Genomic DNA, 22,223 nt, shown 5'->3' with positions numbered 1-22,223 from the left:
CACACAACCACACCCACACACACACAACACACACACACACACACACACACACACACACACACACACTTTAAACAGCACCACCCTTTCTGCTCTGAGCCCACACCTGGGGTAACAGTGGACTTGTTGATGGAGATCAAACGACCCCCTACACAGAGCCATTGTGATTTACAATGGCTGGAAGTATTGAAAACCACAGGGATAGATAGCCATCGACTGTTGTCAATGAATATGGTTTGGCTCCTGCATAACGATGCTGGTAATAGAGCTGCTTGTTTTGGACTGCAGAATCAAGTCACCGACAGTCTGTTCTGCGACAATGGTTCTCCTCAGAATCAGCACACACACACACACGTGATAGCGCTACGAAATGGGGTGAACCAATGGGCCAGAACGTTGATCGATTAGCCTCCTTTCCAGCCGTTCTCTTTCTGTCTTTCTGACATGCACACTGCACAAGATATATTGTTTATACTCTAAATAACACTTGTTTATGGCTATGCTAGGTCTTCACCTGCCCTGTGTATACAGAAAATATGTCTGCTCAACATCTGTGTGTGCAATCCAACCTGGGTAGCTTCCCAGGTATCGGCGCTGTATCACTAGGTACCAACACATTCATAGCAGAAGGGATTGTGGAGAAGTCTTGTTACCGTGACTTTACCAGCTCCTGTTGCATCCATGGGTCCATCGCCTACCTCTATGTCCATCACCCCCCCCCCTCCCCCCGGCCCCCCCATCAACAACTCTATTTCCATTACGCCCCCCCCCCCCCCCCCCCTGACAGCTGACACAGACAGAAGAGAGACCCAGTCTGTGATGGTTCCTCTGAACCGCGTTGCGTCGCTCACCTGGAAGTTCCCGGCGGTGAGGAGGCCGGCGGCGCACACCCAGCAGGTGCAGAGGCCGGCCGTGTTCAGCACGCAGTTCTGGTGGCGCTCGATGACCAGGGCGTAGCGCAGCAGGCCAATCATCATCACTGCAGGGACACACCGACGCACAGAGGCTCAGTGCGGCCGCCCGGATTGGCAGCGCAGGGCACGCTAAGCATATATTCAAGCAGGCGTTGCGGAGAGCAGGGACAGACACCTTGTAACGTTTCTTTGTGGAGGGAGAATGCAGCCATGTTATATTCCCGTGTGTTTTGATCCCTTAAAATACCAAAATGGCGGTCACGTGCCGTGTGCTTTGGGCTTGTGGCACTGTGGATGAAAGAGTCCATCTAATGGCACATACATACACATATTTATATACTTATATATATGTATATGTGGTATAGATATATACTAATAAATATGCAGTGAGGAGGAAGACATAGGCCTACAAAGCATAGTCTCTCACATTGTCAATAGAAATAACAGCAGCGTACATGACAGCATGAAAAAGGCTCAAGAGCTGGTGGTTGAGGGGGTGACCCTTTTTTAGATGTTTAGATGTCACCCTAATATTTTATTTTAAAATATAGTATGAATGTACATGTGATGAATACTGCAACACTAATGCTAGTCTGCAAGTGGGGCTGAGCATATAACAGACAATACAATAGCAAGTAAAATATAAACAATCATTCCATTCATATTTCACTTTCTATCCAAAAGCCCACCTCTAGCTGCAAGAGGATAATAAAATATCTCGCAATACGATGATATGCTCGGCAGCGATAAATTGACAGAACCCACACCAGTGTGCGACATGTTTCAACAAGCAGTCCGATTTATTGAGCAGAGGCTGGGGCCAGGAGTGTCAGCTTCGGCATAAACAGACACCGTTGCACATCTGGGCTTCATCACTCTGCTGACGAGCGAGAAGCGGTGTTTATCTCCCCATGTTGTCTGTGTACAAAACCACACCGTCATCCGTTCTGAGCACCGGTTCATCAGAGGTTCTAGCGAATCGGTGAAAAAAACGTAAGAGAAACTATTATTTTTTTAGCCCTGGAGCTCTGGGTTACAACACACCGACAGAGCTCCCAGCCTCCCACGTTAAGTTACTTTGTAGTCCGCGGGCGTTGTGGTTCTTGCGTTCGTTTTTCCTCACTTCCAGATACAGAGGAACACTTCGAAGTAAACTCTCTCGTTAGGATCGACATTATTCAAGCCCTCCTTTTACAGGGGTGGGATCGTAAGAACAAGGGGAGCCTTGTCTGCGTCAAACCTAAATATACAACAACACAAGAATGTCCTTGGCGAAGTGCGTTTTCACAGAGAGCCAATAGGTTGAGTAATCATGACCTTTTACCTCACCTTTCCTTGTAGTAACCCTTTTAATGACCCTTGACCTTCGGCTGAATAATAACATAATTAGAATAAAGCTACATGTGTCTGCCTGATTGCTTGGGTTTGAAACCTCCTTTCAAAACGTTGAATATTTTGGAGGTTTTGAGGCATGTCATTCCTAGGAAGAGTGACTAATGCCGTACAGGATGCCATTGTGTCGGCCGCACGCTTGGATAAAATCATCTGCTAACCGTTACGAGAATCAAAGCCGCCGGCGGACAAAACTGAACAGAACTATTACCAGCAGTCTAGCACTTGGAACAGAGTTTTGCATAATAGGTATGAAGGATGAGCGGTTTGGAGAAAACAGCAGCAGTCAAGCAGGATAGTCAGGTTGATAGCCTCATGAAATGCTCAAGTTTTCAGAGAACACTATAGGAAACAGGTGTGACTTGGCCGGACCGATCAGAGTCGGCTCTCAGTACTGGCTGAATGTTTTTGCTTGCGTGCCAAGTCATATAAAAAGAATTGCCACCATCTCCTAGTCCACGCGGACTAACTGACTTTGTGGAAACTTCCACCACCTCCTGAGGGATTTCTCGTGTTGTGTTTCCCTTGGATGTGGACTTTCACGTCAGCGTTTGGGAGGTGGGAGGAACTGACTTAATGTTACTTTAATGGCAACTTGCTCTGACTCACTACTGGTCAGAGCAGAGAAGTGCCTCACCCCCTCAGTTCAAAATATCCAACTTACAAATTGACTGTGTGGATCTTCATAAAATGGCCCAAAATATCTTCCCACGCACTAATCCCATTGCGTTCCTAAGTGGCGTTCGAAGGACGACCATAATAAACCATATGTCGAAACTCTCAGAATGTAAACTCCCAAAGCAAATATAAAAAAAACAACAATGTAAACGCGGCCCTGAGGCCGATGACCCGTGAGCAAACCACCCGAAATAGACCAATGTTGGAACCCAGTGGTGCTGGAACGGCCTAAGCTGTCCACAGAGACAGTGGAACTCCAAAGCCTCCGTGCTTGCGGTCAGAAGCCTGCTGCCCTTAGGGGGTGGGGGGGGGGGGGGGTCATGGGAGGCACGCAGCAGGGCACGTTTTAAAAAGTACCTTTTCGGGGCAGTGGCATTTCCGAGTAGCCATTTTTTTTTTTCTGTGATGGGGGGGGGGGGGAGACTGGGGCAGAAGCAGAGAGGAGGAGAGAGGAGAGGGGTGGGGTGGTAGCAGAGCCTGCAGAGCACAGAGTGCTGGCTGCAGTCGCCGCCGCCGCCCACAGCTGGAACAACACGGCCAGGGTCTTCGGTGCATAAAGAGCCCCATTGATATAGGAACAATGTTTATAGGCGCCGTGTGTCTTCGGTACCTCCGTGCGAACGCAAAAAAACTGCGGTCACGGTGAAGTGACGGGAGAGAACGGTGTGCGTTCTGGGTTTGTGTGAAGTGTACGTTCGACCGCGTCGGCGTAAACGTTACGTAGCACAGGTAGTATGTGGGAGAGTGTTAAAGCGCTGTATTCACGGAGGAGCTACATACCCATGAAGGACCCTGTGCTGCATACGAGACTGAAGAGGCAGCTCTCAGGAGGCAGGGTCCCGCTCTTACTGTGAAAGAGAGAGAACAGGGGAGGGGGGGGGGGGGGAAATAGAAGTGAATATGGAGTTTCCAAGTAGCTCAGTGGCACCGACCCTCCCTCCCCTCCCTCCCTCCCTCCCTCCTATCCCGCCATGAAATAATTTGGCCTGTGGTCGCGTTCCTCCCTGAGTACATTGTTGCGTTACTCCAGGTTGCCCCGGGACACAGAGAGAGGGAACTAAACTAAATAGGTGGCAGCAGTTGGCAGAGACCCGGCATTATGTACGGCCACAGAGAGACGGGCCTCAGAGGGAGACAGGGGCCAGGACAAGCGTTTTACGACAGAGCTTGAACACGGACAATAGGCAGTTATTTGACTAGCCTGTAACGCTGTGTGTGTGTGTGTGTGTGTGTGTGTGTGTGTGTGTGTGTGTGTGTGTGTGTGTGTGTGTGTGTGTGTGTGTGTGTGTGTGTGTGTGTGTGTGTGTGTCTGGGAGGGGGGGGGTCTTGCTCAGTCTTACAGTATGGCAAAGTCAAAGCTGAATTATACTTCTGCGCTCAATAGCCACTCTGGTTCTCTACATCGTGAGTCTTTGCCCCAATGCTTGCATTTAAGGTTCTGCGTCACGTGTACAGAACGTGAACAGAACCATACAGAACACCATAACCTAATAAGGCGATTTCTGTACGTCTGTTTCTATACTTAACAGTCCAGGGAAGCTCTCATGCTGTAACCCTAGGCTGCTGCAAACCTCGCACATAGCAATCAGATCCAGGGAATTCCCTTATCAATTACCTCTTCAGCAAGAGTTTGATGATTTATTTTGAAGCTTGCCATTAACGCACATGCTCTAGGTTCACCCTATCCAAGATTGCATGAACTGGTTTCCCAAGGCTGAAACCGAAAATCCAGACAATCCAGGAAAGCGCTTGCTTGGGTCAGAGTTTGGATTTAAGCCGAACATATCCTAACCTGCTACTTGAAACATAGCCAAGGATGATTCAGGATTTAAGATTGCTTTGGGCCAAATGCAGCATACAGCAGTGGATCTGCTGAAATACAATAAAATATGGAAACAAAGTGTGTGTGTAGGTGTGTAGGTCTGTATGTGTTTGTGTGTGTGTGGGTGTGTGTGTGTGTGTGTGTGTGTGTAGGTGTGTGTGTGTGTGGTGTGTGTGTGTGTGTGTGTGTGTGTGTGTGTGTGTGTGGTGTGTGTGTGTGTGTGTGTGGTGTGTGTGTGTGTAGGTCTGTAGGTTTGTGTGTGTGTGTGGTGTGTATAATAGTGTATGTGTGTGTGTATGTGTAGGGGGGTCGCACGTCTTGTTTACATTGCATCTCAGTGTGCGGAAGTTTCCAAGAGGATCCTCTGGGCAAAACAAAGGCTGTCTTCCTGCCTGAGTACAGGGGTCTGCGACCCCCACTGACACAAGAGTCAAGGAGCTGGGGCTCAGACAAGTGCAGGCTTATCTGCTGGAGCCCCAGCGCCACCGACAACAGCCCTGCGCCCAGACCGTTTTAGCAGGTAGTGATTAGCCCTGGTTTAAAGCTGGTTTTAGTGCCACATACCGTGTGTGAGGTGAGCCAAGTCACGGATAGCGTTCGGGGCTACAGGAATATAACATCAAATGCTATTCTGGAAATAGGATTTGGTCGTGTTGTTGTTTTTGTGACGTGTGCTTTAAATAGATGCGTTTCTACACATAAAACAACATTTTCAGATATCCACTCTCCGCAAAATTTGCTCTCTCACCTCACTTAAAATATGTGCCAAGATATGCTGACCTGTCCCACTATGTAGCCATGCTGAAAGTGTCAATAGCAGGGAGGAATAGATATCATGAACAAAAAATACTCATCATAAATGAAAATACATGGACAAAAACACTCACTGGAATACAGTAAAAGCGGAGCAACCAACCCTGTGAGGCTGTGGTCTGTTTAAGATACAAAGTTAATACTTGAGTACTTCCCGATTATCTGCACATTCAGTACGTATGAACATGTTACAAATGTATCATGATTCATGGTTCTGACGTAAGAGAATGGTTAGAACAAAGATCAACAATGCGATGACTTGACATTGTGTTGATGCGATGAGGCCCATGAGCCTGTTGAAATGCTACTTCCAGAAATGCTACTTCCAGAAATGCTGCCTCCAGTAACATCTAATGAGAAACACTGGGTCCAACACAAACCTGATAAGGGGTAGGTTCTCCAGAGTACAGCAGAGCACCGGCCCTCTCTGCAGTGGAAGCAGCTCCTCACATGAATCATTGTACAGCCTGGGAGCGAACAAAGAAGGGCCGAGCACAGATTAGCATAAACGTATAAATCATTGTGTTCCTGCACTCTGCACGTGCTCAAGAGTTCGGTATTTGTTTGTCCCTAGGCCGAGGAAGGTTTTGACTGGCACAGAGCAACCGTGCATGGTTTCACAGGCTTGTTTAAAAGGTGGTTAATGTGTCAGCAGCATGAACTGCACCCTCAGAATTTGATGCAGATGAGTGTAAGAAATTAACCATGCATTTAAATTCTGTTGACTTGAGTTTAGATATCAAATCTGTGTCTTTGTTTTTTCTACTGGGTATGTGACGTGTGAATTGGATTAGCAGGCGATTTGATCTCTGTTTACTCTGCGCATACCACTGAAGCATCTGCAAGAATGTATCAGGTCAATAATATGTGTTTTACTAAAGACTAGAGGGTTGTCCTCTGCATAGCAGTCAGGTTCCTCACCTTCAACATACAGAAAGGCTGAAGTTAAAAAATAACTTTCTTGCTTGCAGTTTTGCGGACTACTATCTCTTTTTTTCTCCTCTCTTTTTCTGGATATATGTACACATACTAAACACCATCTGTACCCTTCACTCCTGCTGATTTCACATGTTTAAATTAAGACTGTAACCCTGCACTGGGAGTATGCAGCAAGAGGCTGTGTGGATCTAGGTGGAGAAAAGACAAACTATTCCCTCGTATTATGCAATGAGCCTAGCCGTAAACACCTTTACCCGAATCAAGAGCAGATGAACACTAAAGTTGTGTCTGTGGTGTTTTTCATGTTGCAGTAAGGAATAACGTGCATAATGCATTTATTAATTTTGAGTATGCTAGTTTCTTTATGCTAGTTTTCACTTAGACATTGTACGATTATTGTTTGATCTAACACACAGAGGCAATGAGAGTCTGGTTAAGACTGTTGGCAGTTGGAATTGATGTACAGCTTTACTGCTGATTTCAGCAGGTAACTGCTCCCGGCGTGGAACGTTTAAAAAGACTTCTGGGCATACTTATTACACCCAGTACCAAGTATGCTGGGAAGGTCAATGTCTTGCGGTTTATACTTGTTTACGCCAGACTCAGTCAGGACTCTCTTAAAGTCAGCGCTAGTGAGGGACTGCAGGACTGCAATTTGGTTACTTCTCTTACGCAACTAAAACAAGTTTCTCCAAAGAAGCAGGTGTAACAGCCATTTTGGACCTCCCCTAAAGCAAGAAGACCACATTATTAATGGCCAAAGCAAAGAAAAGTGTTGGGGAGTTGGGTGCCTTACCAGTTATTCAAAGGGCAGACATGCTGGTTGTACAGGGCCATAGCGTATCTGTAGGGAGGAGACAAAGAATCGTAAGTCCAAGAAAGGGAAGTATGTTGATCACAAACCTGTATTGAAAAGTCAATACATACACATACATGCGTGTTTTTCATCAACACATCTGTACATTTTCTACGAAAAACACTATTTCGGACTATGTTGGTGCTGCAGGGGTTTCAATTATAAAAGATAAAAGAGATAAGGCAATTTATTGAAAAAGTTGTCAGTTATTACTTGCCATAAAAAATTATTTACTCGTTTTAACTTCTGCTATTAAATGAAGAGAACAAATCTTCCACTTCCCTTTGAGGTCGACCACTATGAGGTGCCTAAAATTTTGAGGTTGGCTAATGATACAACGAGTTTGCCTCATTAATATTAAAAAAAGCATTGAGGTCGAGAGCCGGTGTATGACATAGTGAGCAAGAGACTGTTGAATATGGGTGAAAGGCCACGTTCCATCTCAGTGGGTCAGCCTCCCACCAAGGGAACAGTGGATTAAAGATGTTGGCCCTCATGTCCAGCAATGACACAAAGTTCAGGAAAACACGTTTATACATCATTTTGAAAAGAACACATTGATCATTGCGTGATGATGTTTTGTAGAACCATTCTCCGTCATGTGACCTGAGATATCCAATAGTTTCTTCATAACGATATTTGGTTAATAACTGAAGCATGTAGGATAGAAGGTTACAAAATTGTAACGCAGTTCTACACATAACAAACTGCAAATCTGTCGCTCCATCTTTGGCTGTTTTTCCTTAAAAATGAATTTTGGGTGACTTGACGATGGCATTGACTGATATAATGTTTCTTAGCAAAGACCGGGCCTAATAAATGTACAGAGCAGGTCTAAATAAAACCAGCGGAAAGGGTAAGGGCAGGCCAGGACTAGACAGGCCATTATCACCAATTGTCTCAGACAGCCAACACTTTAGTGAGCCAGTGTGAGAAATTATAGTGCCCACTGTCTCAACACTCCAGACGCTTCCTGGTGATCAAAGCCATTATGAAGCTGAACACACTGGTGGAACTTAAGGAAAGAAGGCCAAGGAAACAGAGACAGCATTAGAGGGGGAGAGAGAGAGAGAGAGAGAGAGAGAGAGAGAGAGAGAGAGAAGAGAGAGAGAGAGAGAGAGAGAGAGAGAGACAAAGACAGAGACAGAGAGAGAGGAGAATAGAAAAAGGTAGAGAGTGAGATAAAACAAAATGCGAGGGGAGAACAACAGTCTAAATTGTGTATAGTACCATTTTTAAATAGAGTTAACGGTTTCCCATATAGCCATTAAATGAGGAGTAGGCATTTGTACTATAAATAGTAATAATAGTATTTCAAGTACTAGTCAAGTAGTGAAACTTGCACAACTTCATTGCGTCAATACATTTTCAGTGATTGTTACATTTAGTTTGATAAAAGAAGCATAGGTATATTATATAGTAATTGTAAATGTTTTTTTTGTTTGAAACCCATGATCAACTGCTGACATTGAAAAACAATTTTATACAGCAAATGAATGAACACAAGAAGCGGTACCTTAGCAATCTCTCTCTAGGTCATCACCTTATACTTGTCATGGTCTGTGTCGTGTTTTGGTGTGTTTCCCTTTGTTTCCCTCCTGTGTTGATTACTCCCCTAATGAGTCTCAGCTGTTCCTCGTTGCGTTTCTTGTGTTTGCTACTTAAGCCCTTCTCTTTCCTCTGTTCCTGGTGCTGTCATTGTGGTTTGTACCTGAGTTGTGTTACCTGTATTCTCTTCGTTCACGTGCTCCTTGCTCCTTGCTCCTTGCCTTAGCCTTTTGGCGTAAATAAAGTGCCGTTTACCCTAACCGTCTGCATCTCGGTCCTACCTGCTTGCCTGCCACTCGCAAAGCGTAACAACACTTACCTTATCACTTATTGTGGACTGTTATAATGTTCTTCATACCCTCTTTAAACAAAGTATAATCAGGTTTGTGTAAATAAGGGGGCTAGTATCATATATTGCTGACCTACTCTAGTGCATGGAGTGGACGGACCTTGTATTTTAGTTGCAATACAAATGTTACTCCTAATGGCTATCCCTAAGTGACACCCGGTCCTGCCACCTGTTTGAACAAGAGCTTAAACTGACAGACGCTCAATTTACATCAAAGCATTGCAAAGCAATTTTTTGTATTCAGTATTTCCGTTCACAGATGTGAATAGCCATGGGTTCGAGATAGACGGACAGAAATAAATGGACGAAAGGTCACACATAATACTACGGGCTAGGCTTCAGGGTTCTGACTCCTCCACACAACCTCGGAGAGATCGGCATTCCATTACATTCCTCCCTTTGGGCATGTAGTTTAACTCTGACTAAGAAACGCGGATGAGGTTCACTGAAGAGCAATAGAGAGGTTTGGAGCTGACAGCTGTGGAATTGTCAGCATAGAATGATCATCAAAACGATTTGATCGCATGTATGACTGGCAGACCAAGGGATATAGATTCATCAAAGCAAGTCTAAAACCAGGCTTGCTTGTTGCAGACTTGATAACTAAAACAAGGATAACAAAAACAAATGTTTGAGGTTATGACGTTTTAATTAATTCTTAATACTTACACAACCCATATCCCTGTTAGGATGAAGACTGGTAGACTGATGGGAAGAATGATCCACAGTGACATGTTCAATTATTTCAGTCAACCCGGGCCACTGAAAACAAGCATAGCAAGCAATTACCTTTACTTTTCCTGAATTTACATAAGCATACATGACAGCCACAGACGAGCCTACATACATGAGAATTAGGCCGACTTGTTATGAGCAGTCTACTTTTTCACTACTTTGGAATGACTCATTATATCCATTGGATAACTATTTCCAGGAATAGGGGTGGACTGGTGCAAAATGTCAAAAGGCACACCAAGTCCCCATTACTATGTAAGTTCAATAGCCTACATGTAACACATAACCAAATAACTACTTAATACGATTTAATAAACACACTTTATTTCATTAGGTGTTTCATTTGGCGTGTAAGCTTATTCATATGGGACTTATTCATCAATATAACAGAAAAGAGAATAAAGAAACTTGCTGCCGTTAGGGTTAGTTCTTAAATGACGTAGAGACGAAAAACGTTATTACCTAAATGATGTTAGAAATGCGTTCCGCTAAATGTTTCATCCTACCTTTTGCTGGTAAAAAAAAAATAAGGAAAAAAAAGCTGTGCTTAAGCACTGCCGCCTTCACTCAGCTAGCCAAAACAAGAAAAAGTTTCTAAAGGACATAACGTCCATCGTTCTCTACCCCTGCGCCGCGAACTCCCATTCATCTTCTCAACGTCAACTTATTACTTTAGCCATTTTACTAAAAGTTATGATATGTATACCATCTATACCGTTCACTTCAACGCGTGTTTCCACCAAGTTTGTTTTGACTCCTTGACGTAGAAGATGCCCGAGAGGACATCCCGCAATGAAGTCCATGCTCCTCCACACTAAACTATGTTTGGCTGAGAGGATCCGAATTGAAGCGTTACCCGGTCTACCTGTAACGCAATTCCGGTCACTGTACTCCAATTTACAGTCATTGGATCTTGAATGAACCAAGAACACACAGAATAGCAATAAAACAAGGAGAATATCTATGGAGTATTGAAGAAATTTGGACCAAGCAATATCCGAAAAATGTGACGGAAAGGGATACTCCCTAAATCGGTAGTAGTCACTCTCTCTATATCTTCTAACTCCCGCCCTCTCTCTCCCTCTCACGCAATAACGCTAATTTGGACAGCTTTTTCTAGGCGGTCCGTCGTGGAATGAGAACGCCTTGGGAATGAGGTTAATTTTAACCCAAAACTGAATTGCATATTTTATGCGTTCAAACGTAACAAAATATAGCGCGTGCATGTGCGTGTTTGGACAAAAGGAAGAAAGTAGATACAAAAAACATGTCACTGATACTTACACGTTGTAGATTATACTGCGTTTTAAATCCGTTTAAAGTGATGTGAAGGGAAGCTACGTTAGTACTTGACTGGTCTTATTCCTGGAAAAGGGGTTTCCCCAACCAAAATTGTCGGCAGTGTGGCATATGTGTTTCTTTCTGGTCTATCCTAGCAACGATCTCGTTTCGGATCTCAAGGGAGAGGCGAGAGAGAGGGGTTGATCGGCTCTTCCGTGGCATGGGCGCGTGTGCATCTCGGGCGCCCGCGGCCAGCTTCTCTCGCGGCTCCACCACAGTCTGGGGCAATCAATAGGAGTGGAGGCAGTTTGGCGGAGAAAAAATATATGACAGGGCTTTCCACTATTCTCCCGTTACGTGACGGTGACGTCACTGCCACGTCGTCTAGCACAAATTGGGAAGTACGCGTTTGTCTCGTTCAACTTGAACGTTCTTCGTTGTACTGTTATGGCCGCGATGGTGGCGACACATGACCGCGTTGCTTTAATTGTATTATTACATTAGGCCTTGGTGGTGCTCTTACTGCTCTCTGTTGCCTCTATGTCCTAGCCAATTAAAGAACTTAAGAACTATACTATTAAATAAACCTGTTGCTTTTTCATTGTTCATAGATTTGTAATAGGGCTACTTCATGAAGTTCCAAACTTCAGACAGACCAAACTTTGGATTATAACGCATCCCCAAGGCATCCATACACTCTCTAAACAAGCCTTACAACTGAGGTCATTCAGTCTTTTTATTGTCAGGTGTCATGATCGGGTTATTCGGTGTACACAAGGTCCGCAACACACCATCCTAAACGCCTAGGTTAAATACTCCCAAGCCAGCCGTCAAAAGACCATCAGCAGCCTAAAGCAGGGTTTGAAACCCAGTTGATACCTGGTTCACAACAGGTTCACACTGATTACTATCTCCATTGGCTGTCGATCAACGACACTGAAACAAAGACACTTAATTGAAGAACCAAGCACAAAACATTAGTCTTGTATTTTATTTCTTTTGCAAATCACAACATTCAGTTATGACATTTAAACATCAAAGCCCTTGAAACCGATTTTCCCTTATTTGTGGTTGTGTGAAAGAATGAACATTTGTGTTGAACCAAGAGTTTAACCTCACTCAAAGGTTTGTGTTCCCATATTGGACATTTTCAATATTGAATGAGCCATTACCTATGGGTGAAGTTAAACTTATAGTTACAGTTAGTAAGCCTAGCTGCTGATAAACAGCAACACCTATATAGTTTGGCAATTTTAATCAAATCGTAACTTATCAATACCATTTGAAATATTCACAGATGTTCAAGCAAGGCTGCATTGCTACCAACAGTTTAAAATGACGACCCCATTGTCTATGAAGGCATAAGAGACATTGCATTGCAATTGACAAGTTAATAGGCATTTAATAAACTAAACTAGCGAATGTCACTGATACTGAGCAAAATATAGGGGCGACACATCAGAAAAAAAAATCCCTCCCAAAAAAAACAAAAATATATGAAGCTACGGGTAAAGTAGCTACCTGTGAACCCCTGCTTGAGTTTTCCGCTCTCGATATAAAAAAGAGACAGGCAGACAACGCTGAAAGAGAAGCTGTCAGTCCACATAAACTCCTCGGATCCTGGAGTAACTACAAGCGCCCCATCTCCAGGCTAGCTGGAACGCCTTCCTGCTTCGGACAAGTTCAACAGCGGGAAAAGCATATACGCTGCCTTAGCGTCCGCTTGTGGTGGTTAATCGTCGTGTAAATCTGACACCACCGGTTTTATCTTAGCTTAATAATGCATTCATTGTTGAAATCATATTGGCCTTGTCATTGTACTCTCTGTCTCCATGTTTTCAACACTTTGAGCGTTAAAACTGAATCAAAGTGAAATTAACAAAACTATTTGCTATCTTTTCTTCACGTGTTGGGGAGGAAATGTGGGCTGACTGTGCCACATAGTCTTAGAGCCTTCAGGTCCGGTGCAACCTGGTACGCTTGATAACGTCAGTTTTTTCGCTTCTTAATTCTCTGCAGGTAATTACACGCCTAAGAGTTGTGCCAGGCAGCACAAGATCAGCCGATAGTGCAGAGGCCGTATTGCCTAGTGTGTGCAAGACGATCCGTAAAACGTACTCCACACACGGGCCGCCACATTTGGGTGAGAGGATTGTAGAAGGCTACAGGCTACGGCGGACTCTATTCTGCACGCGTTTCAAACTTGGTGCCGTGTATCTATTTTCAGGAGGCGAGAACGGTGTAGAAAGCAGTTCATCAGTGGACATGCTTGCTGGAGATATCGATTGGAGGATGGGAGGATTTGCCGGAAAGAGAGAAGACAAAATATGGTAGGAGGATAAGCAAAGCACTCTTTTTTTTTTTTTTAAACTTGCGTTTACCGGGACCTTGAAACTGATGAGAGAGCACACCTTAAGAAACTAAGATAGATATTATTTACAATTGAGTTAATTTTTGTTCATTCCAGTTGCTCTTTTCCATTAACGACGCCCAGCACTGGTCCTTCTCTGTTTAGTAACCGGTCGAGTACAGAAACTACAGAGTTATTCAAATAAAAGCATGCCTTTTCAGTTAATGTTTCCATGTCACCGTTTTGTATTGGACCATGTTTATTACAAACATGTACAAAACCATTGAGTGCTTATTTTTGGGTTATGTGGTTTTTAAAGGCCCTTAGAGGATGTTGTTAATTTGCGTAATGCAATATAAGTCGAGAGTTAAAGACATTGCCAAGAATCATTTCAAACCAAGGACAAATGGCTTTTCCCCGCCCTGAAAACTTAGTTACTCACAGCATTAAAGCCAAAATTAAAAACTAAATACATGAATAAAGACCGGCAGCTACTAGCACTACGATGTGGTTAAACCGTGGGTTTTCACTTATTTGCCATGAGTCAACACATAATCACGTAAAACGCAGATATGATTCAGGGAATATGTGACTCTAATTTACTTAGCAAAAACAATAAACTCCTCTTAGTCCCTTGTTAAAGCGCGACCAAGAAGGATCATGCATATGACAAAGAAGGCCAAAGGTGTAGAGATGTGACGGGCGCGGCGCTATGCGGGGCTGTACATAACGGCCAGGTCGTCTTGGTCTCCCCATTCACAGGGCCGACACATGTCGATGACACCTACGTGATTTCCAAAGTTCACATGAGTCGCGGCGTTCGGGGGAACAAGGACGTGAACACGTGTTCGGGGAGGCGGGGCGAGGTGGAAGGTTGTAAATGAAGGACTACGCAGGTGTCTGTCCTCATGGTCCAGAGAAAGGTAAACATTTCACAATTCACAACAGATCGAAAATAGTACAAAGGTGAGCGGGAGTTCAGTATTTATGGTGCTTCCCTGACCACGTGTCATGGTAAGGGACGACGTCAACGCCATCTCGGTCATTCGCCAGGCCGGCTCTGAGCAGACTGAAGAGTTTCATTACACCTAGTGCCAATCTGAATCCATTCAATTAACTTTACATATATATAGTATTGATACAGAACATAAGTGCATTGCTGATTGAACATTTCTACGTATCTCACATGTTTGACACATGTGTCTAAAGAGAAGCACCAAAACCGGTGCTTCTCCTTGCTCTGTATTTCAGAGCATTTCAGCCCAGGAGGACTCAAGTGCCATTTTAAGATGGGGCCCCTCTCTGTGAATGCCATCATTTAAGGATCAGAGCATTCAGATCAGTTGCTTACTAGCTTAACAGCATGGGCTTTAAGCCTAATAGCATGCAGAATGCAAACTATTGTTGTCATGTTCACTATCTTGTCATAATGCCATTTACCGAAACCCTAATCAATGTCTATCAGCAAGTTTCAAATCCCTTTTTCCAATTCAATTTTCTTTAAAAAAAAGTATCACTAAATAGTGTCACTCATTTGGTGGATGATATTTTAAGCATCTATCAAGCGTTGCAATGTCTGAAATGACAACAGTAAAGAAACAAGGTTCCCTCATTCGACCTCTTTCGGATCACCTTGTCATTACAGTGCTTTCACAGAAGTGTCCGATTGGAATGACATTCTCAGCAAGTTTTTCAGTAACTCAGAGATTTCTCGTACACACCAGCTACTGTGATGGAATGTCTTTTATAGTCAAAAACACTAAAAGGATCGGACGGAGGTTATAGTTAAGGGCCTATGAAACCGCTTTGCCCGCAAGGCTCCTACACTCTAGTGTCGGAGAAGAACAATTACCGTTATGTGTCAGTACCATGTATAGTCATACACAAACATGTTCCTCGTATATTAGCTTCCCTTATCGTTTCGGTACTTTTGTCGCTTCGGGGGGGGGGGGGGGGGGGGGGGGGGGGACCTGTTACAGCTGTGCCCCACCTTGAAACAGTTCCCTGGTCCACAGGTTGCTATCATAATAACGAGCGCCGACTTCCGCAACACGGGTTGAAATCCTCCTAAAAGCTCAAGCGTACCCTATCAGGGGGCTTTCAATTGGTCAAGTATTAAAAAAAAGAAAAGAAAAGAAAGTGAAAACGACCATACACAATTAAGACGTGGACCCGCAACCAGCAAAGTAGTTGTGACTCACACACACTCATGGCACAACACTGTAGGTCACGATTCCCCCACCCCCTCCCCCCGACCCGTTTATGGCACACCTCTTAAACGACTGACCATGTAAAATACAGAGTCTCCCCTCCCCGCCGGCCCAACCCCCAACCCGACGCTCCCCACACGGGGCAACCCCGGCTTGCCCCCCTTGCTCCTTACTCGGCCTTGATCCCCTTCTTCTCGCCCGCGGCGGCGGCGGCGGCGGCGGCGGCGGCGGCGGCGCTGCCCCTGAGGTAGCTGTTGTAGAAGAAGGAGGCGAAGAGCACCAGGTAGCTGAGGTACATGAGTGAGCCCCAGGCCACGTTGTCCACCTGGGTGGGGCAGCGCACCTCGTGCATCCAGCGGTACACCAGCCCCAGCACGGCCAGGCCCATGGCCATCTGCAGGATCTGCGTGGTGGTGATGAGGATGGCCAGGGGTCGCGGCACGCGCAGGCCGGCCGCCCGGGCGGCATAGTAGGTGTACATGAGCGAGTGCACGCCGTAGTTCATGGTCATGAACCAGCCGCCGCCGGCCACCTGGTCCTTGTAGGAGTACCAGGAGTAGAGCAGCACCGTGATGTGGTGGTACCAGTGGAGGAAGATGAGGCGCTGCTTGCGGAGCACGATGAACACCGTGTCACCTGGGCGGGGGAGGGGGGGGGGGGGGGGAGAGAGGAGGGGTGAGACGTGAACTCTGTGATACCAGGGGGAGAGGGGAGGGGGCGAGGAGGGGTGAGACGTGAACACTGTGGCGCCAGGGGGAGAGAGGAGGGGGAGGAGGGGTGAGGACGTGAACACTGTGATGCAGGGGGAGAGAGGAGGGGGGAGGAGTTAGGGACGGTGAACGCGTGATGTCTGGGGGGGGGGGGGGGGGTGAACGCCCTGTCAGCTGGAGAGAGAGGAGGGGGAGGGGAGAGGGGGTGAGACAGGACCACCTTGTCAGCGTGGAGAGAGAGGAGGAGCAGGGGTGAAGGGTGAGGGGTGAGACCCGAACGCATCTGTCACATGGCGAAAGAGGCGGGACCTTCAAGGCGTGTTAGCCAATGGGGAAAGCTGTGCGGAAGTTGAACAGGAGGGGAGGGGCCATGCGCGTGACATCATGCGGAGCAGCGGGTCAAAGCTGAAATAATATCAACTTTGACCTGGAGCCACATGACGTAACCAATATATTGATTTGCGGTACAGTCCAAAAGCCAGAATGTTTTAAGTCCTATCTGATTAGTAGGTGAGACCATAGCACCGGATCCAACCGCGTCTCAGGTGACTGCACCTTAAGGGTGCACACAGATCCACACACATATACTTGCACACACACACAGACACACAGACACACACACACACACACACACACACACACACACACACACACACACACACACACACACACACACACACACACACACACACACCACTCACACACACACAACGGACCCATCTTGCAGGGATTATGGTAAATTGATCCGGAGTCCTTCACTTGAAGAACATGGGTATCAATGCTGGGCTAATTAAATATTAAACACTGTATTAAATAACGCCTCATCCCTCGCCCACCACCAATCCAGCAGCATACACCCCCACCCCAATGCTAATAAAGGCAACAGGCTGTACACAGAACTCCTCAGGCTGGGAGGGCACGGGGGCTTGCTGCTGATCAATACCCTGTATGTGATGCAATGTAAATGCACTAGAGAGTGCTCTTGGAGAGATGTGTGTGTGTGTGTGTGTGTGTGTGTGTGTTGTGTGTGTGTGGTGTGTGTGTGTGTGTGGTGTGTGTGTGTGTGTGTGTGTGTGTGTGTGTGTGTGTGTGTGTGTGTGTGTGTGTGTGTGGTGTGTGTGTGTGTGTGTGTGTGTGTGTGTGTGTGTGTGTGGTGTGTGTGTGTGTGTGTGTGTGTGTGTGTGTGTGAAATCAACCCGCCCAGCCAAGGTTATCGCGCTCCGTGCGTCTGGCTGGGCCTTCTACCTTACTCAGGTTAAGTGCCGGTGGCTGTGCGGTGTGTGTGATCAGTAGCTCCACGTGACATCACGGTCCAGCAACCATGGTGTCTGAGAATAACTTATATCTCTCCTAACCCCCCCCGGCTCTCCCAATAAGTAACTTTTCAAACTAATGAATTGAGTCTGAAAACGGCGTTTAACGTAATTTTTTTGGTTTTACTTCGATCATCGTTATTTCTTCTTGCCAATTATGTTGCTTGATCCCCTTTATAAATAATAAAACTGTAAAACTTCAGGGTTTTTCTTGCGGCTGTAAACCAAATTGCTCCTCGGGGCTAATAAGGAATCTGAATCTGAATCTGAATCTGAATAATAATAATAAAATGTATTTTCAGAATTTTTCCATGGTCCACACAGAAGATGGACCCAAGAGACCGTTACCTCATCAACGTAGCCCTGTCTAACCTTGGTCACTGTGTGGTGCCATCGCATCCCTTTCCCCTTCCTGATGGGTTTTCCCTTCCTGGTACCCTCCTGTGAATCTCTCAGTCTAGCGGACAGCAGGGCCGACCGGAGGGGAGGGAAGGGAGGACGCCTTACCCAGCTCAGGGGCCTTGCTCAGGACGAAGGCGTAGGCCCAGAACTTGGAGACGGGTGCGCTGTAGAAGCTGGTGTCACACACCGACTGCTTGAATCCACTTGTGGTGAGCACGTACATCATGTACCAACCGGTCCGCACTGCCCCGTGATGCTAGTGGAGTCAAAGGTAAAACACACACCACACACACACACACACACACACACACACACACACACACACACACACACACACACCACACACACACACCACACACACACACACACACACACACACACAACACACACACACACACACACACACAAACACACACACACACACACACAAGTGCAAACGCACACACACACATGCCACGCATACAAACATTGCATGTTAGCAATTCATTTTCCAAACAGCCCCTCACCAAAGTTTCACATACCCCTTGACCCAGATATATTTTTTTTATTGCCCCCAGTATGTACTTATATTCAGTGTACACAAGGTTGTGAAAGGAATTGATAAAGCGAGGGATGAGGAGGGGAACTGGGGGATCCTTATAAGGGATGATAAGGGATGGTAGGTTAATGGATGACTGGGGGAAAGGTTTGCAACCAATACAAGGCAAACAAAGTTCTGCTTAAGACAATGAAAAAATAAAAGTATAGAAGTTGGCTTATGTTGAGGCAATCTTGGAGCTGATCGCAGGAATCACAGAGAGAGGCTATAGAAACTGTTTACTGAAGATGGAAAAGCAGGTGTTCTGCAGACCAACTCGACTTTTGCATTACTTTGTTAAAGTGTTGCACCTTCCTCAACAGTAAGAGTTGCATTTGCATTTCCTACACACTTCCACTAAACTAAACTGATATACAATCAGTCTGCAGCATACAAAACAGATAACATGCAAATACACGCAATGTTTGGCTAGTTTTGCATTCAGAGATGCTGCAGGATGAGTTCAGTGCAATCACAGACAGATTTCCCAGTGTGCAGAGATACAAAGGTTCCAGTATTGTCGGACCTAAGCGTTTCAAAGACGAACTTGGAGAACAATGCACAGTACTTCTCTGTTCTTCCCATGCCACCCTCCCATTGCGTATCTCTTTCAATCGACGTACAAACCCAATGGCCACACCACGCTCCATCGTTAAGCCTCCGCGACATGTTCATGCATACTGTATGTGCACCCAGTCCCATTACAGGAGGTAAGTATCATGTCGGTAACCTTACCCCCTTTGGACAGCATATTGGGCACAACAGTACGATTTTTGCAAGTTGATTTATATTGGGAAAAAACAAAAGCACACAGTCATATTTATTTTGGTTACATAATGCCATCTCTTCACTCTATGAACAATAGGGATCGTATAGAAGTGTATGCTGACCGTGGCAACAACAGACGCTACAAAATGGATTGCTAGGTCAGAAGGAGAACTCAAGCAACAATTTACAATGGCTGAATTTCAACCGTCTTTGGCATATCGGCTCCAACGCCTTTGTACAGATAGTACTCAAATATCAGCGTACAGACAAAGAGAGAGAGAGAGAGAGAGAGAGAAAAAAAGAGAGAGAGAGAGAGAGAGAGAGAGAGAGACGAGGAAGAGGAAAGAGGACGGAGAGAGAGAGGAGATGAGAGACGAGAGATAGAGAGGAGGAAGAGATGAGAGGAGAGGAGAGAGAGGGAGAGGGAGATGGGGAAGAGGGCCCGAGGAGAGAGGGAGAGGGAGCGGGAGAGGGAGAGGGACGAGAGAGAGAGTAGAGAGAGAGGATGAGAGAGTAGGATGAGGAGGATGAGAGAGAGAGATGAGAGAGAAACCGCAGGCTCAGAGGGTTTGAAGGCGGGAAACACTATGAAGGAAATGTGTGTGCTGTGAAAACATCAGTCTCTGCACCAGGCCACCAGTGTGTTATGCAGCTGTATTGATGTGGAATTGGGGTTCTCAGGCAATAAGCCCTGTCTGTAGTGACGATAAGAAGTCTCAGAGGTAGCAGCAATAGCTTTCTCTGATATTGTGTTATCTCGATTGTTCACATAAGCAGCGTACTACTTACTGTATTAGTATATTATAGGAATTATAATATATATATCTATATATATATTTATATTGTAAATATGGCATCATTAAGTGAAACAGATGGATTATATAATTAACTACGGTATGACTTTAATCTATGTGGCATCGTAAACTGATACAAATAGATTGTATCAGTAATTACATTATGACTGAAATCTATGCTGCATCATAATGTGATACAGATATATTGGATCAGTAGTTACGTTATGACTTTAATCTAGCTTGTAGCAGCTAATGGCCACCATATAAAGGTTGGCCGTTTGATTTCACTGCACTAATTGCGCTTAACTCCATCCTGTGTCGAGAAGAGGATCTTGTGTGTTAAGCCACTCAACAAAACTACTACTTAAATCTGCAGTATTAATTGACATATATTGCAACATCTTACATAATGCCACCAGGCAAAGAAGTTTTATCTCGGCCATTTTAAAGCATGCTTGCTGTAATTGTCTTGTAACCTCCCAAAATGGAAGCATCTAGAAAGCGTTAACGCTTGCATCCTTGGTTGGAGCAATCGGTAGACACACACACACACACGCACAGGCACACACACACACACACACACACACACACACACCACACACACACACACACACACACACACACACACACACACACACACACACACACACACACACACACACAAACACACCTATTGTTTTAAGGGGATACATTGTGTTGCATTGTATAACAACAGTTAAGACAGTAAATAGTATACATAAAACACAAACACAACAATGGACTTCAACTGTAGTGGCAACCCTCCAACCCCACCCTGAATACTACAGACGCTTATTATGTTGGAGAACACAGCATCTCGCCGTGTCTGTGTACATAACACATAACACATGATCAGAATGCAGACTGATTTCTGGCTTTGACTGTGCAAAGACATTCTCACAAGTATACTAGTTATGAGCCCTTATGACTGTTGACAATCGTTTAATTGCCTCGTCTTATTTTGGCCCTTCAGTTGTTAAGTTTGTCATCCCAAGTCGTTTTTTGTTGTTGTCATGTTTGAAGGTACAACGGCAATAAAGAACTCTCCTCTCTCTTTATGTTAAACAAAGGTTGCCTTTTTCAGAATGCTTTGCATGCGACAGCTCAGGTGTCTGATCCCACATATCTAGCGGTCAAGTTGCATTCAAGCCTACACAAAAGCCACAACAATCATGTTCTAAGAGAGAGCTACAGCACAAACCTGAAGAACACATGGTCAGATTCCATATGTTTTTGCATGCAATGTAATTTTTTTGTATTTGGGGTATTTGGAAACGTAGCAGCAGCTGTTCCTTCTCTGTGGCCCCGGCTCACCTGAAGATGGCCAGGCTCAGCGACCAGAGCACCAGGGGCTTGCGGAGGTTGAGTTTGGGCCGCTCTCTCATGAAGTGCTGGCCTCCGAATATGAGTGCAGCATACAGGCCGCAGAACATGAAAGACTTGCTCCTGGAGACGACAAAACACAACCACACAATTGTCATGAGCAAAGGAGAGAGCATTGTGCCATGCGACCAGCACATGGAATAGAAAATAATAGAATAGTAGTCAGACAGCCCCCCGGTCTACCGTCTCAGGTATAGTAAAAAGAGTAGGTGTTGCCTATTCAGTGTGAGGTGTGAGGAATGCAGGGATATACCCAGGAAACATTCCTTGCGGCTGAAGGTCAGGAGGTCATATCGGACCTATGTATCACGTTATGGCAATGCACCAAGCGGGTGTAGCTAGGGGGAATGTACAGAAACACTAGGGAGATTTGT

General features: G+C 45.4%; 2 protein-coding genes across 2 annotated transcripts in view; both read right to left on the bottom strand.

Annotated features, from left to right (window-relative positions):
* The window catches only part of LOC130371803 (transmembrane protein 150A-like), an 11,280-nt gene extending 746 nt beyond the window's left edge, over positions 1-10,534 (bottom strand). The window contains exons 1-5 of the mRNA XM_056577669.1: positions 9,978-10,534; positions 7,352-7,399; positions 5,997-6,083; positions 3,762-3,829; positions 783-976 (exon numbers count right to left, since the gene is read on the bottom strand). Of these exons, the coding sequence (XP_056433644.1) occupies positions 783-976; positions 3,762-3,829; positions 5,997-6,083; positions 7,352-7,399; positions 9,978-10,042 (462 nt within the window). The 5' untranslated portion in view covers positions 10,043-10,534. The remainder of the gene's footprint in view (positions 1-782; positions 977-3,761; positions 3,830-5,996; positions 6,084-7,351; positions 7,400-9,977) is intronic.
* Positions 10,535-16,038: 5,504 nt separating this feature from the next.
* On the bottom strand, positions 16,039-21,980 carry LOC130370856 (elongation of very long chain fatty acids protein 6-like). Its single transcript, XM_056576365.1, has 4 exons — positions 21,781-21,980; position 21,257; positions 18,415-18,565; positions 16,039-16,520 (listed from the first exon to the last, which is right to left on the bottom strand). Exons 1-4 carry the CDS (start codon positions 21,963-21,965, stop codon positions 16,054-16,056), a joined length of 804 nt encoding a protein of 267 aa, XP_056432340.1. The 5' UTR covers positions 21,966-21,980; the 3' UTR covers positions 16,039-16,053.
* Between the last annotated feature and the right edge of the window lie 243 nt (positions 21,981-22,223).

This window comes from Gadus chalcogrammus, chromosome 18, assembly GCF_026213295.1.
Source record: "Gadus chalcogrammus isolate NIFS_2021 chromosome 18, NIFS_Gcha_1.0, whole genome shotgun sequence".
NCBI classification, from domain to species: domain Eukaryota; kingdom Metazoa; phylum Chordata; class Actinopteri; order Gadiformes; family Gadidae; genus Gadus; species Gadus chalcogrammus.
The sequence above is the reverse complement of the archived record's forward strand: the minus strand, read 5'-3'. Positions and strand labels throughout refer to the sequence as shown.

Coding starts and splice junctions, on each gene's coding strand:
- LOC130370856 (XM_056576365.1), bottom strand. CDS start 21,965: ATGCTCTCTCCTTTGCTCATGACAATTGTGTGGTTGTGTTTTGTCGTC. Junction 16,521..18,414: donor GAGCAAGGCCCCTGAGCTGG/GTAAGGCGTCCT, acceptor TCCCCCGCCCAG/GTGACACGGTGTTCATCGTG.